This window comes from Polyergus mexicanus, unplaced genomic scaffold (assembly GCF_030449975.1).
Source record: "Polyergus mexicanus isolate NDT 795.1 unplaced genomic scaffold, iyPolMexi1.0 SCAF_25, whole genome shotgun sequence".
Classification (NCBI taxonomy): Eukaryota; Metazoa; Arthropoda; class Insecta; order Hymenoptera; family Formicidae; genus Polyergus; species Polyergus mexicanus.
In genome coordinates, this window is record NW_027223345.1 from 3048932 (window position 1) to 3062307 (window position 13376).

General features: G+C 41.2%; 1 protein-coding gene across 1 annotated transcript; it reads right to left on the reverse strand.

The window, feature by feature from the left end:
- Nucleotides 1-7182: 7182 nt before the first annotated feature.
- LOC138943104 (uncharacterized) lies at nt 7183-8382 on the reverse strand. The gene has a single exon (XM_070313623.1). The coding sequence runs from the start codon at nt 8380-8382 to the stop codon at nt 7183-7185; it is 1200 nt and encodes a 399-aa protein (XP_070169724.1).
- Between the last annotated feature and the right edge of the window lie 4994 nt (nt 8383-13376).

Below are 13376 nucleotides of genomic sequence, written 5' to 3' on the forward strand. Positions count from 1 at the left end.
ACGTCACTCGGAATCCCGGTTTACGTTCTGTCGCGAAGCTGTGCTTAAATTCTTTTTGGGGAAAATTCGGTCAGCGATCCAATTTACCAAATACCGAAGTCGTGAGAACGCTTCAGCGTTTTGCGACATTGATGATGAGTGTTGAGCACGAGATAACCGGCATATTACCCGTAAACGACGAGGTAATATATCTTTCGTGGCGATTGCGACAAGACGCTGTCATTCCCCCATCGATAACGAATGTTGTAATAGCTGCATATACGACGGCGCAGACGCGTTTAAAATTATATTCTTATTTAGAGCGATTAGATCGTCGCGTTTTGTATTATGATACGGATTCATGTATTTACGTGAGTAGCGGTGACCCGAACGTATGAACCACGTACGGGAAATTTTCTAGGCGATATGACGGACGAGCTTGAAAGTTACGGCCGCGGTAGCTATATCGAGACGTTCGTATCTGGTGGCCCTAAATTTTATGCGTACATTGTTCGTGCACCGGACGGACGAACACACGAATGCTGCAAAGTGAAGGACATAACCATAAATTTTGAAAACTTTCAACTAATCAATTTTCTTAGTATTAGAAATTTGATGTTAGCTAAAGAAAGGGTACGGGAAAATGAAGAAAATGAGGAAGAATCGGCTGGAACTTCGATAAACTTACGGTTTAAAGCAATTTGGCGTACTGTGTTTCATGAGCTGGTACCACGCTATGAAACTGAAGTATGTGCTCCTGTATTGATGAAACGTAAATTTATCAATAGTCATTGTTCGTTACCATACGGCTATGTAGCAGAACGATAATTTTTCTTCTCTGTTTTCTCAACTCTCGTTTTTAAAGTTGCAATATAACGAATTCACGTATTTTCCCTCGTGCTAAGAGATAATCTTTTTTGCTACGCAATATAGTTATATTTAATTGTAAATAAGAATTTTTATTGTACAAATATTTTTATGTAAAATAATTTTTTATTGTACAAAGCATAATATTCTTATGTAAGAAATATAAATAAATATAAATAAAACTGTTTTTAAAATAATGCTACGTAAAAACATTTTCTCTTTTCCTATCCTTTCTTCCCGACGTCTCCGTGACGTCATAGTCTCCGTCCTAAGACTCCGTGTCAAACAGTCTCAGGTACCCGTATTTCATGACCCTTTCTATCCTCTCCAGCGATGACGTTACCGAACGTCTACCTGCCTAGTGCACCTCGGCCGCCCAGTCAACACTACCCGTACATGTACGCACGTGTTCAGCCCCGACGTATCAATTACTTTATTCTAGCAGTACTTTATCCGATTTTGTATTTTCACAAAGAGGTCGGAGGAGAGGATGAAATATACCGTACATTTCGCGGTTTTTCCGTAGGGGTGGTGAAGCGGAGATGCGTATACTGCACGATATCTCCATCCTCGGTAGTCGCCATCTTGCCGATTCTTACGCACGTGTTATTTTGCCGCGTTTTTCCCTCTCACTCAGAAACATACTCCTCATCCAATCAAACTGCTGGCCACTATAGGGAAGCCAATCAGAGCGCAGGGTCCCCTATGCCGGAGGGCTACTCTCTACAAATACTACATCTAATCCTTATTCTAATAAGATTTCAGCTAGCCCAGCATACTAGGACCCTGTCTGGAAATGTGGAGGAGCCAGGTTCGAGCCCGAGCATGTTCACGCGACCGAAAAAATAAAAGAAAAAATAAAAAAAATAAAAAAATTTAAAGGGAAAATTGCCTTGTAGACGTCCACGAGTCCCCTCCACTCTTTTTTTTCCACAGACACCCTTAGGGGGGAGGGCCCCAGACCGTCACAGCAGAGGGTCGGCGCCAGTGGCCGAGGAGTGGGGGTTTGTTGTGTCTCGCTATAGTGACACCTATACTACTTACATCTGCCGTCCTCAAAGGATTTGTAGGATAAATAAAATAATCAATATATAAAGATAATCATTATATAAATAGATATCTTCTGAATTAGAGTTCGTTGTCGCCCGCGGATAGGAACGGACGTATTTAGAACGTGTGTGAAATTGGCCCCGCACTTTTTGAATTTTATATTTTTATTAATTGTGCTGCATTGTGGTACGTTTGTGCTAATTTGTGCCGCAAACCGCAGCTCAATAACATAAAGCATTTTTCAGAAAAAATGAAAGAACCAAATTTTTGCCAGCTCCGCACTTTTCAAATTTCGAATTTTTATTAACTGTGCTGTATTGTGCTATGTTTGTGCTAATTTGTGCCACAAAAAATTCGATAACTCAAACAATAAAATAGATAATAACAAAAAATAAATGCTCGTTGGCCCCGCACTTCTTCGCGAAGTTACAGGAGTTTGAAATTTTTTATTTCTAACGTCTGATTCTCCTAACTTTGTCTGTACTGCAAAATCTAACGATCTGAAGAAATTTTGTCATTTGAAAAAGTTGTTGTACTGCTCTAGCACAATCCGGCACAATAAAAAAATTCAAAAATGTCAAACTTTTGATTCACTCCCACCCCTCTTTCATAAATTTTTATCAACTCTCAAGCTAATCCTTGCTTTTTATGCATGTGCCTCGTAGATTTTAAATAGCACAATTCAGCACAACTCGCAGAATTCGATTATCTGTCAGCGTTCGTAAGTTACAGGAGTTTGAAATTTTTTATTCCTAACGTCTGATTATCTCCTCACTTTATTTGTGCTACGAAATCTAGCGATCTGAGGAAATTTTATTATTCGAACAAGTTGTTATGCTGCTTTAGTACAATCCGGCACAATCAAAAAAAATTTGAATATGTCAAATTTTTGATTCACCCCATCCCTTTTTCATGAATTTTTATCAACCCCTAAGTTTTTCGAAATTTTTATCTCTTGCTTTTACTTTATATTTAAAACAGTAAAAAGGCACAACTTGCAGAAATTCTTTATTTGCATTGCAATATGATTTATATATGTTTTTTTATCTGTCTTTATGAATTTTTTTTAGCGAAACGGAATAAGATATTGAAATTTTTCCAACAGCACAACGCGACACAAATTGGTACCAATTTAAGAAAAAAACTTAATCGCGAAGAAGTGCGGGGTCAGTGAGCATTTGTTTTTTGTTATTATCTCTATTATTGTTTGAGTTATCTCTATTATTGTCAGAGTTTTTTTTGTGGTACAAATCAGCACAAACATAGTGCAATACAGCACAGTTAATAAAAATTCGAAATTTGAAAGGTGCGGGGCTGGCAGAAATTTAGTTTTTTTATTTTTTCTGAAAAATGCGTTATGTTATTGAGCTACAGTTTGCAGTACAATTTAGCATAAACGTAGCACAATGCAGCATAATTATTAAAAAGATAAAATTCAAAAAATGCGGAGCCAACTTCACACACGTGTGTTAGACACGTTATGCGTAAAGTATCGGTTATATTTTTTGCGATGTAAATGTGTGTGTATAAATAGTAATTTAATATCGTAAGAAAACAAAACTTTTTTTCAATAGTTAAATAGAGTAAACTTTCATAAACATATCATTATAAATTATTAAAATGTTTTTTGATCTAATAGAGAAAAAGAATTTTAATCAGTAATACAATTGTTGTTATTGCATATATGAAAAATATGTCCATATTTTGCTATTATAATGAATTATTTAATATTATAACAAAATAAAGAAACAAATTTAATATTAAAAATTAAATATGACAAATTTAACAAATAAAAATTTTATTAAATTAAAAATTTGTTAAATTTAACGAATTTAACAAGTTTAATGTTACAACAAAACTTCTTTTTTCGGTGAAATAGAACAATTTTTGCTGATTCAATTTATTTACTTAAAAATACAAATTTATTGTTAAAGTAAAATAATTTATAATTATTAATAAGTGCTTTTAGCTGTTCATTGTTTTGGTGATTGTAAAATAAACAATAATTTATTATTTTAGAAAACAATATTATTTTTGTGTGTTGTATCGTATCGAATTTGTACGTGCGCAGATAGTGTCGGTACATGTTACTGTTTATTTGAAAAGACTCTCTTGCTTGATGATTATTTGAATATGTTTATTTGAAAAGATAATTCGCTTGATGATCTTTGCATCTTATATAGGAAGAAAAATATGCAGACTTAGCGAATGATATTTCACATCGCGGAAGTAAATTTAGATCTATAATATTGACAATGAAAAAAAGATTTGGTTGAACAATTAATTTTTTTGTTAAAAATAATTTTGATAAATTATGACGCGATAATCACGAAATGCGCGAATATCTCGAAAATCATCCGATGGTGGAAACATCTCCGCTCGATCCTCGCGATGCATTTTTCGGCGGCCGCCCGGGAAATATCGTGACTCGTTATGAGGTTACGGGTACGGAGAAAATACGATACGTGGACGTGTGCTCTTTGTACCCTCTTTGTTCCCAATCGACCATCCGGATATTTACGTCGGCGAGGAATGTTCCGCAATAATCGGAAGGGCACCGAATTATAATTTCGATACGATTGAAGGACTCATACGTTGCAGAGTACTCCCACCACGCGACCTATTTCATCCGGTACTCCCATATCGTGTGCAGGGAAAATTGCTTTTTAGTAGTAGAACTAGGAGAGTTCTAACGCTGGTCCTCCGAGGGGAATGCGGGTCGAGGGGAAACCTTGCGGGCGAGGGGGCATGACGTCACGCGGGCGGAGGGGGATTTTGGTGCCGCGGGGGAATGATATCACGCGGGTGAAAGCCGATAAGGAACAATCATTCGTCCAAAGTCCTCCTTTTCCTTTACTTAATAAATATAGCATTTCTATTGATTTGTGATAAATGCTTGTATCTATATTTATCACATTTTTCTATGCTATTTGATAAATATTATTTATCAGTATTAATGTTTGATTATTTAAAAAATATGACAGTATACATATATTATTATATTATATTTATATTATATTACAAACAAATAGTGTCTCGCAAGATTGCACGTGCGGCCGAATCGGCGCGGTGTATTACAAAGGCGGGTTATTATATTTATATTATATTATGAACAAATAGCGTCTCGCAAGATATAATGTTGCTTTCATGTATAGCACAATAATAAAAATCAAATAAGATTTGAATATGTTAAACATAAAAATATATTTGATATATACATGAAATTCATTACTTTTTTAACACTTTCTATACTCTCTTCTATATTTCTTTCCGATTCTCAATCGATCAACATATGTACATATCAATAGATATTAAAACTATCGCGTGATACGAACGCCAAAGCGCCCGAGTCCCTTTGGAAGAGAAAGTGGAATTTTTTGGTAGAAAACTAAAAGATACCGACTAGATTATAAAATTCTTCTAACGAAATACCCATATTATTATTATTATTATTATTATTATTATTACTAGATTTAAAAAATGTCGATTATTTCTGTGCTTCCTTCTTTCCTTTTCCTACTCGCGAACGCCTCGCGCTATCCTTCTCCCATCCGGTCGCGCCACAATTACATATCTATCTTATAAGTGGGGAAGGGAAGGGAAGCGAAAGAAATAAACATTTTTTTCTTTTCATTTTTTTTTTTTAGCACATTTATTTATGTTAAAATACATCACCTCGTCTCAAGATTTCAGACAAAATTTCATCCACAGCATAAGCTAATAGTTCGCAATCTATGATAGATGTTTTATCAAAAACATCGCGCAAGATTTTAACAGCGTTATCTTTCTCGGCGCCAAACATATTACCTTGCAAATTAACGACAAATCGATAGAAACTCTCATTTACAGCTTCTAAATTCTCACACAGCTTCAAATATTCATGATTAACACAGTGTTCGAGTTCGAATAAGAAAAATATAGTTGACGGTTTCATGTACAAGCAAGAATCGCGTAACGTAAGTTTTACAACACTCGTATCGTGTATTTTAACAATCTCGATTGTTAAATCGTTAATCCATATTGGTGTATGATCGGGCGTTTGCACAAGTCGTTCAACGTCCGCTCGTTTCAGCATTAGCGATTCCCATGTGTCAATAGATAATACGATTTGATTGCCTCGGTTATCGCCGAGATGTAATTCCACGTAAGATGTGATTCCACGCTGTGATTCAACGCTGATTCCAATATCCAAGTATTTATACGCAGTGCGCGTCAAAGCGAATCTGCGTACCAAAATACGTGGTATACAACGAGGTTTACCGTGTCTGAAAAATACGATTAAATATGAAATAGCATGGAAAAAAAAATATATATATATATATGAAAATTTGTGATACTTACAAATCAAGCGGTTTCTTGTACGGCCTAATTTCATCTCGAGGAACGTAATAATTCATGCGTCTGCCACCGTTGCTGTTTCCTTCGGCGGAGTACATTTCTCTAAGTTATGAGAAGTAGAACGGTTGACGCGACACTGATCGTGTAAAAACTAACCGATAATACGCTTATTTTCAAAAATATGATGTGGTGGGAGATTAATGCTCAGAAAATTTAGGAGAAGGGGCAACGATCAATGTTAAAAGAATTCTTAGAAACAACTTCCGAGGAAAGGAGTGGGGAGAATAAGAAATAAAAAACATTAAATACGTTTACACATTTTATTTATAAAAATATTTTTTTTTAACGTTGCAACCACCAGTTAAATATTTTTAATACATTCTGTAATGCACAATTCTTAACATGTTTTCCACATCGTATAGTATTAGTAACATCTAGATTATTTAAAGATTCAATATCTTCGTAATCAGCATCCAAAGTCTCGATGATTAGGTTTTCTCTCGCATAATTCTCAAGTAAATCCACCAGCTATTCTCGTTTCTGGCATCCCTTGACGTACACGAGAGTCGACGTATCGCCATCCTCTTCTGTTCCAAGCACGGCTGATGTAATCAAGCGTTTAGCCATGCTGTACGGTACGTTTCCGTCTTCCCATCGTAATCCATGGTGATTCGCGATCAGCCAGGAAGCACACGATTTGTCGGATTTTGTGAGGAGATTCCATGGTAGGGGGTATGTAAAAATGTAATGCGCCAGAACGGTCCCCTTTCTCAGCACCGCCACCTCCTTTACGACAAATTTCATCCCGATGAAGAATCCTTGTAGGTCCACGAACGTTGGTACGGACATGACGTTTTTTTTATATCAGCACGTCGAAAAGAAGAAGACTGCGATTGATCCTGATGTATTATAGATTTTATATCGTCTCATTCTCCCCTCCCCCCACACTTAGGTGATTTTGCGCACAACATTGGTCAACGGGTTGTACTGAATCACGCGATCGTGTATGATGAGGCAGTACGCTGTGGTATTCGGCGGCACGTTCTCCTTACACTCGAATTCCAATCTCACATCCACGGTTGCGCTTTTGACCGATTCGTTTTGTCGAGAGCAATCGATGATCACGAATGGACCGTTACGTAAAAATTGCGTGACGGTGAGACTCGGCTCGAGATACTCGTATCCGTAATAATTTTTGCAGAAACGTTGATACGTGTCGTACAAAATCGACCATCTGTTTTTATCGAAATCCAGGTTCATATCGTCGTACGGATAACATTCCGAGTTCAGATAGAGTTTCACGTTGGTCAATTTGCAGTCGTCGAATCGACTCGTATCCTCAGACATGACGTTCTTTCGACCTGTCTGCAGAACGAAAACAACGTATCGCGGCTTCTCCAGCTGAGTCGCGGTCTTAATGGGCCACGAATGTTTGGTTGTACGCTGCAATAGCGGAAATTCGTACAGATCCCACGAGCGGAAACCCATACTGAGGTATTGTCCGCTTTCCAAGGCACGCAGCATCGATAACTTGTTAATCTCGTTCAATACGACGTGCGGCATTCGCCATTGTATCTTGAATATGTCGATCACAGGCTCCAGCACCAAATTTCCAATCAGGCAATTGTTATCGTTGCGCGATCGTATTAAGATCAATTCGTGACGAGCGTTAATCACCACGCGCCTGTAATCCTCGCAAAATCCCAATAACATGTAGAGCGGTACGCAAAAATTAAAGTATCCATTCGTGTTAATAGGCGAATCCCAGCCGGCGTTTCTCATAATCACGGTTCTATCGGATGATATCGTTACATAGTTCTTGAGTGTGCTGGTTATTCCCACATTTCTGCTACGATCAATCTCCACACCGTCGAGTTCGTATCGAATCTCATCAAACATGAACGCGACGCAATTATTCCCCAGTACAACATCAAATCCTTCAGCTGGTTTGTTTATCACTAATTTTCCCTCGATGTACAGAAAACTCTCATACGGCAAAGTATACAGATCCTGTTGTTGTATGGGTATTCGTATCTCATCGCTGTGCTCAAACGTCGTATTGGCGTACGGGTTGTACGTGTGAGTCTCGATCTTGACGATACGATCGTCAAAGACCGGCTCACCTCCGATATTAAGGATATCGGTCATGTTTTCTTAGATATTTCGCACCGCGAATCCCAAAGATTGTAAAAATTTAACGTTCGATGCGTTGAGCTTCTTTCTGATCTTTTTAGCGCAACCTAATGATGATGATGATGATCGGATGATATCATCAATCGGTACCGTAAAGATATTATTATCTTTCGCGTGTTTCGAGTCGTTCAACACGAGCATCTCATGTATCGCACGCTAATTTTGTCGCCGTCGTACGTGCAATCTGATGGTAATCTCTTCTCCTCGAAAATCGAGCAATCGTCCGTCTTGATCCGCGACGCGTATCGTTAGATCCGTAATGCTCCGCGCAATGATCGGCAGGTAAATGATCTGCGCCGGTGTTTCCGATATCTTATATCCTGGCGGAACGCTCGGTGAAAATTCATGTATCGTATGAAAGCGTTTGCCGTTGCTGAATGCACCCGCGGTCACGTTACACTCTACGCGGATAATGTTTACGTTGATGATATTAATCGGTATGTCCGATTGATACCACTGTTTCGGCTGCAATATACGCTTCGACGAGAATCCCAGCAGCGATCCAATATTGTTAGGTTTGTTAAAGTTTACTCTGAATGCGCACTTGATCTCGCTATTCATCGTATTGTAATTAGCACGGAGCACTATCGGGTATTCTACAGCCTCGTCTTCGTCACCGTTCGCTCGAACGGTCTCCTCTCGCGATATCACCGTGATATCACCGCGATTGTCGGAGCGGACTACGCGTCGCGGGCGTTTCCGTGAAATTGCACGTTTCAAAAACTCGTGTATTGCGTGTATCTCGTACGATCCCTCGGGAATCGTAATTTCCGTGTCATCTTCATCGAAATAAAATTTATTATTCGAGGAATTCACGTTCGATATCGTATGATAAGTTTCAAAATTAGTTAGACCGAGCTCGTAATCACCGTCGCTCAAATCTACAGCTGGATGGTAGTGTGCCGCGAGGACGCTACTCTTCCCGGTTAGCGTGAAAGTCATAGACATGTCGACAAAACTGTTTAACGAATACTGAGTCTTAACGGCGCATCGTCAGGCTTTAAATTCACACCGATTGTCGTCGACCGTTCGGAGAAACCGCAGACACAATTGTCCGCAGATGCTTTGATCGTAAGTTTGAAAGGACGTGCGATTGTACTCGATCTTCGTAACGTACCGTCCGAAATATCGCACCAATTCATTCGGCGGTCGAAGATTACCAAAACCGTCGAAATATATAGCACGATTTCCCCTCTTTGCGTACGCTACCCAATGAGTACCCGATCCTTTGGTGATATCCAAATTCACGATGCCGCTCTCGTTTCGGTATATACCACCGATCGGTAACGAATCACGCATGAAAACCCCTCTAAAGTACGGTATACGCATACGTTTCGCCAATTGTTCTAATTGTATGTTTGTTGTCACACCCGTGGGCATTTTTAGCGTCTTTTCGACGTTTTTTTTTTTTTCTTCGTTGCCACTCCTTGTCTGCGTTTGTACGGACCGAGATACAGTCCCTGTCCGTATTTATACGGAGCGAGATAAAGTCCGCTGCCTTCCATCGCGCGATCGTAACGTTGCAGCTCCTCCAGCTGACGGCGCGCGGCTTTGCTGTCGTTCACTGCCTTAGCCACGCCGGCTGCTCCACCGATCAAGGATCCGAGCGCGCCCAACATTGGTAGAATCGGCAATACACCGCCTCGTTTCGCTGTCGGAAGTATCCGTTTTTTTCGTCGACCTTTTCCGCGTAATCCTCATCTTCGTCTTCGTCTTCGTATTCGTCTTCGTCTTCATACCCATACCGATTTTTGTCTTGGTTTTCATCGCTGCCCAAACAGCTGTGGCTGCGGCTCTCTCACCGAGAGTCGAATCTTTCGCAACGATGCGTTTTCGCGCTCTCTCGGCGAGTATCTTGTCAGCCGCGTGTCTCTCGGTGAGATCGTTGCTCCGGGAGTACGCTATATCGTGCTCGTAGCACGCCGCGTCCAATGGATTTATACCCCGATTACCTCTCGCCAATCGTTTTTCCAAATGAGTGCCCGGACCGCAAAACTGATAGCCGGGAATATGTAACTCGAAAGGAAGTGCGTTTATCGCACGATTTAAGAAACCACAACCTCTTATAATTTTTGCTGGCATTTGTCACAATTTTTTATTAACGGTGCTGGACCGTCGATGTGCGTTCGCTGCCACGGTTGATTGTAATGTTCGTAACAGCGCCGATATTGTTGAACCTCTGAGTCAGCTTTTATATGTTCGGGAAGCTTGTCCCACATGTAGTGGACGTGATCGCCGCACATTCGCAGCAGAACGACTTTCGGCACAAATTGTAACTGTTCGGCGCTCAAATTGTAAATATCGGAAGGTCTCAACAGCAGCACGAACATTTTTGTTACTGAGCGATTTGCGGTTCCGCGCATCTATAAATAGGCGTTCGATCCAGCATTCCTCAGTCGGCAGTGTGAAAATGAAATTCGTGCGACAACCTTTGGTGATACGCGTGACGAATTGCGACGACAGATTACGATCGATGGGGGACAACGCGGAGATGCGCAAGCATGGTACGATGCTACCGACTACTATACGCGCGATCGTTTGTGGCCCCTCGAATTGCGGTAAAACCAACGTTCTAATAAGCCTGCTGGAAAGTCCGCACGGTGTACGTTTCGAAAACGTGTACGTGTACTCAAAGTCGTTGCAACAACCAAAATATCGATATCTGGAGAATTTGCTGACATCGATCGATGAAATCGGCTACTTCACATTCTCCAACAACAGTGACGTCATTCCGCCGAGCGAGGCGCGTCCAAACTCGATCTTCGTGTTCGATGACGTGGCATGCGATAAGCAAAATGCGGTGAGAGAGTACTTTTCAATGGGTCGACACTCGAGCGTCGACTGCTTTTATCTCTGCCAGACGTACGCGAGAATACCTAAACATCTGATACGCGACAACGCGAACCTGCTGATCTTGTTCAAACAGGATGGTACCAACCTGAAACACGTGTACAACGATCACGTGAATACCGACATGCCGTACGATGAATTTTGCGCGTTGTGTCGCGATTGTTGGCAGCGCAAGTACGGATTCGTAGTAATAGACTAGACAAGGACAGTTCGCTCAACGATGGTCGATACAGAAAAGGATTTAACGTGTTCGCGATACCGCAAAACGATTAGTCGTTGTCGATACTTCGTCGGGGTGAAACGTGAAAGAGAGATTGACATTTTTGTTTTTCCGCGATGGCTGCGATCGATAAGAACGAGGATATTCGCGAGCGCGAGAAGATTGCGAGGGCAATTGTGAAAACTAGCGAATCGATTCGCAAGAAACATCGCGCTTTGAAGACCGGTAAGATCGAGGAGGATATCGTGTTGGATAGACGCTTTAGACTTCTCATCGAGCCGTTACAAAAGATCGTCGACAACTCTAGCTCGATCGCGGTGAAGAACGAACCTGCGAGTAACACCAACGCGGGGATCGAAGCGTTGTCCATCCCGAAGCGCGAGAAGGATGATGATGATGATGATGATGTGCCACCGCAAAAGAGAAAACGATCAAACGTCAGGTCGGATCGCTCACCGACACCGCATAAATCGAAACGATCGGACGCTCCACTGGATGTACCGCTGATAACCTCTACACCGTCTGCGTCAATGAGAACTATACAACCTACGATGCCCGAATTATTCACGAGCCAGGATGTTTTTGAAACCACGGACGACTCGCTCATGACATCCGTTCGAAATCAGTTGCAAACACCGGAAGGTCAAGAAACATTGCGAGATCAATTAGGTCCACTGGGTCAAAGGTACATCTGGCCTATCTTGAGCGGCGATCAAGAGAGCGGTATAGACAACGTGTACGGTGTTTATCTCGGCAAGAATGGAATGATGTTCGGTAATAAACGTTTTGACGTGGACAACGCGGATAGCATAATTATCGATGGCATACGATACGTCGGCACACCTGGTCTTTACGAGTTGATCTTTAAGAAATTTCCCGATGACGTCATCTATACGGAGGATGATAAGCAAACGTACAAGAGCATGCTGTTGACGACGAGCGCGCATAAACGCAATCACGATGCACACGGTCGATTACTGAGTAACAGGGGATACAAGTACAAAGAAATAATCGCAAAGTTGATACCGATCGAACCCAAAAGAACAAAATCTGGAAAGGGATTATTCGCGCCTCGCGAAATGACGCTAACCGATAACAAGATTGACTACGTGCACTGGGACGATCCCAACGAGCTGGTGGATCGTCTACGATTGCTGGATGCTTCGCACCAAGCGGGTCACAACGGTCACGACAACGAGATTTTGTCGATCATCGAGGAACTTCGCGAGCCGGCATTATTATAAATTAAACGGTGTCTCGACAAAACTAATCAATCGATCGACCGACATCGCTCGCATCGATGATGCATATCAACAAATTTGGGATGTCCGAGCAGAGTAACGACGTGACGAACGTCATTTCGTACCGTCGATGGAGTGGATTAATGAAAAGTTTCGTGCGCGATAACGCTCTGTGTCGCACCGTTACGGACTTTGACGCGAGGTCGCGCAAGATTCGTCGTGTAGCGCAACCTGTGGCTAATACCGACGTCGTCAACAAACTGTACGTGGATCATTGCGTTAAAACGTTGAGAAATCAACTGAAAGAGTCAGACGAGAAGCTTGCTGCGTTCGAGAAAAACGTGCGTGCGATACAGACTCTGATAAACGAGCTTCGGCATGCGAATATTGCTAGATTAGAAACGCCAACGAACGACGACGAAACGTCAACGAACGCTAACGAAACGTCAACGAACGCTAACGAAACGTCAACGAAACGACAACGAAACGTCAACGAAACGCCAACGAACGACGACGAAACGTCAACAAACATCAACGAAACGTCAACGAACGCTAACGAAACGCCAACAAAACGCCAACGAACGACAACGAAACGACGACGAAACGCCAACGAAACGCTAACAAACGACAACGAAACG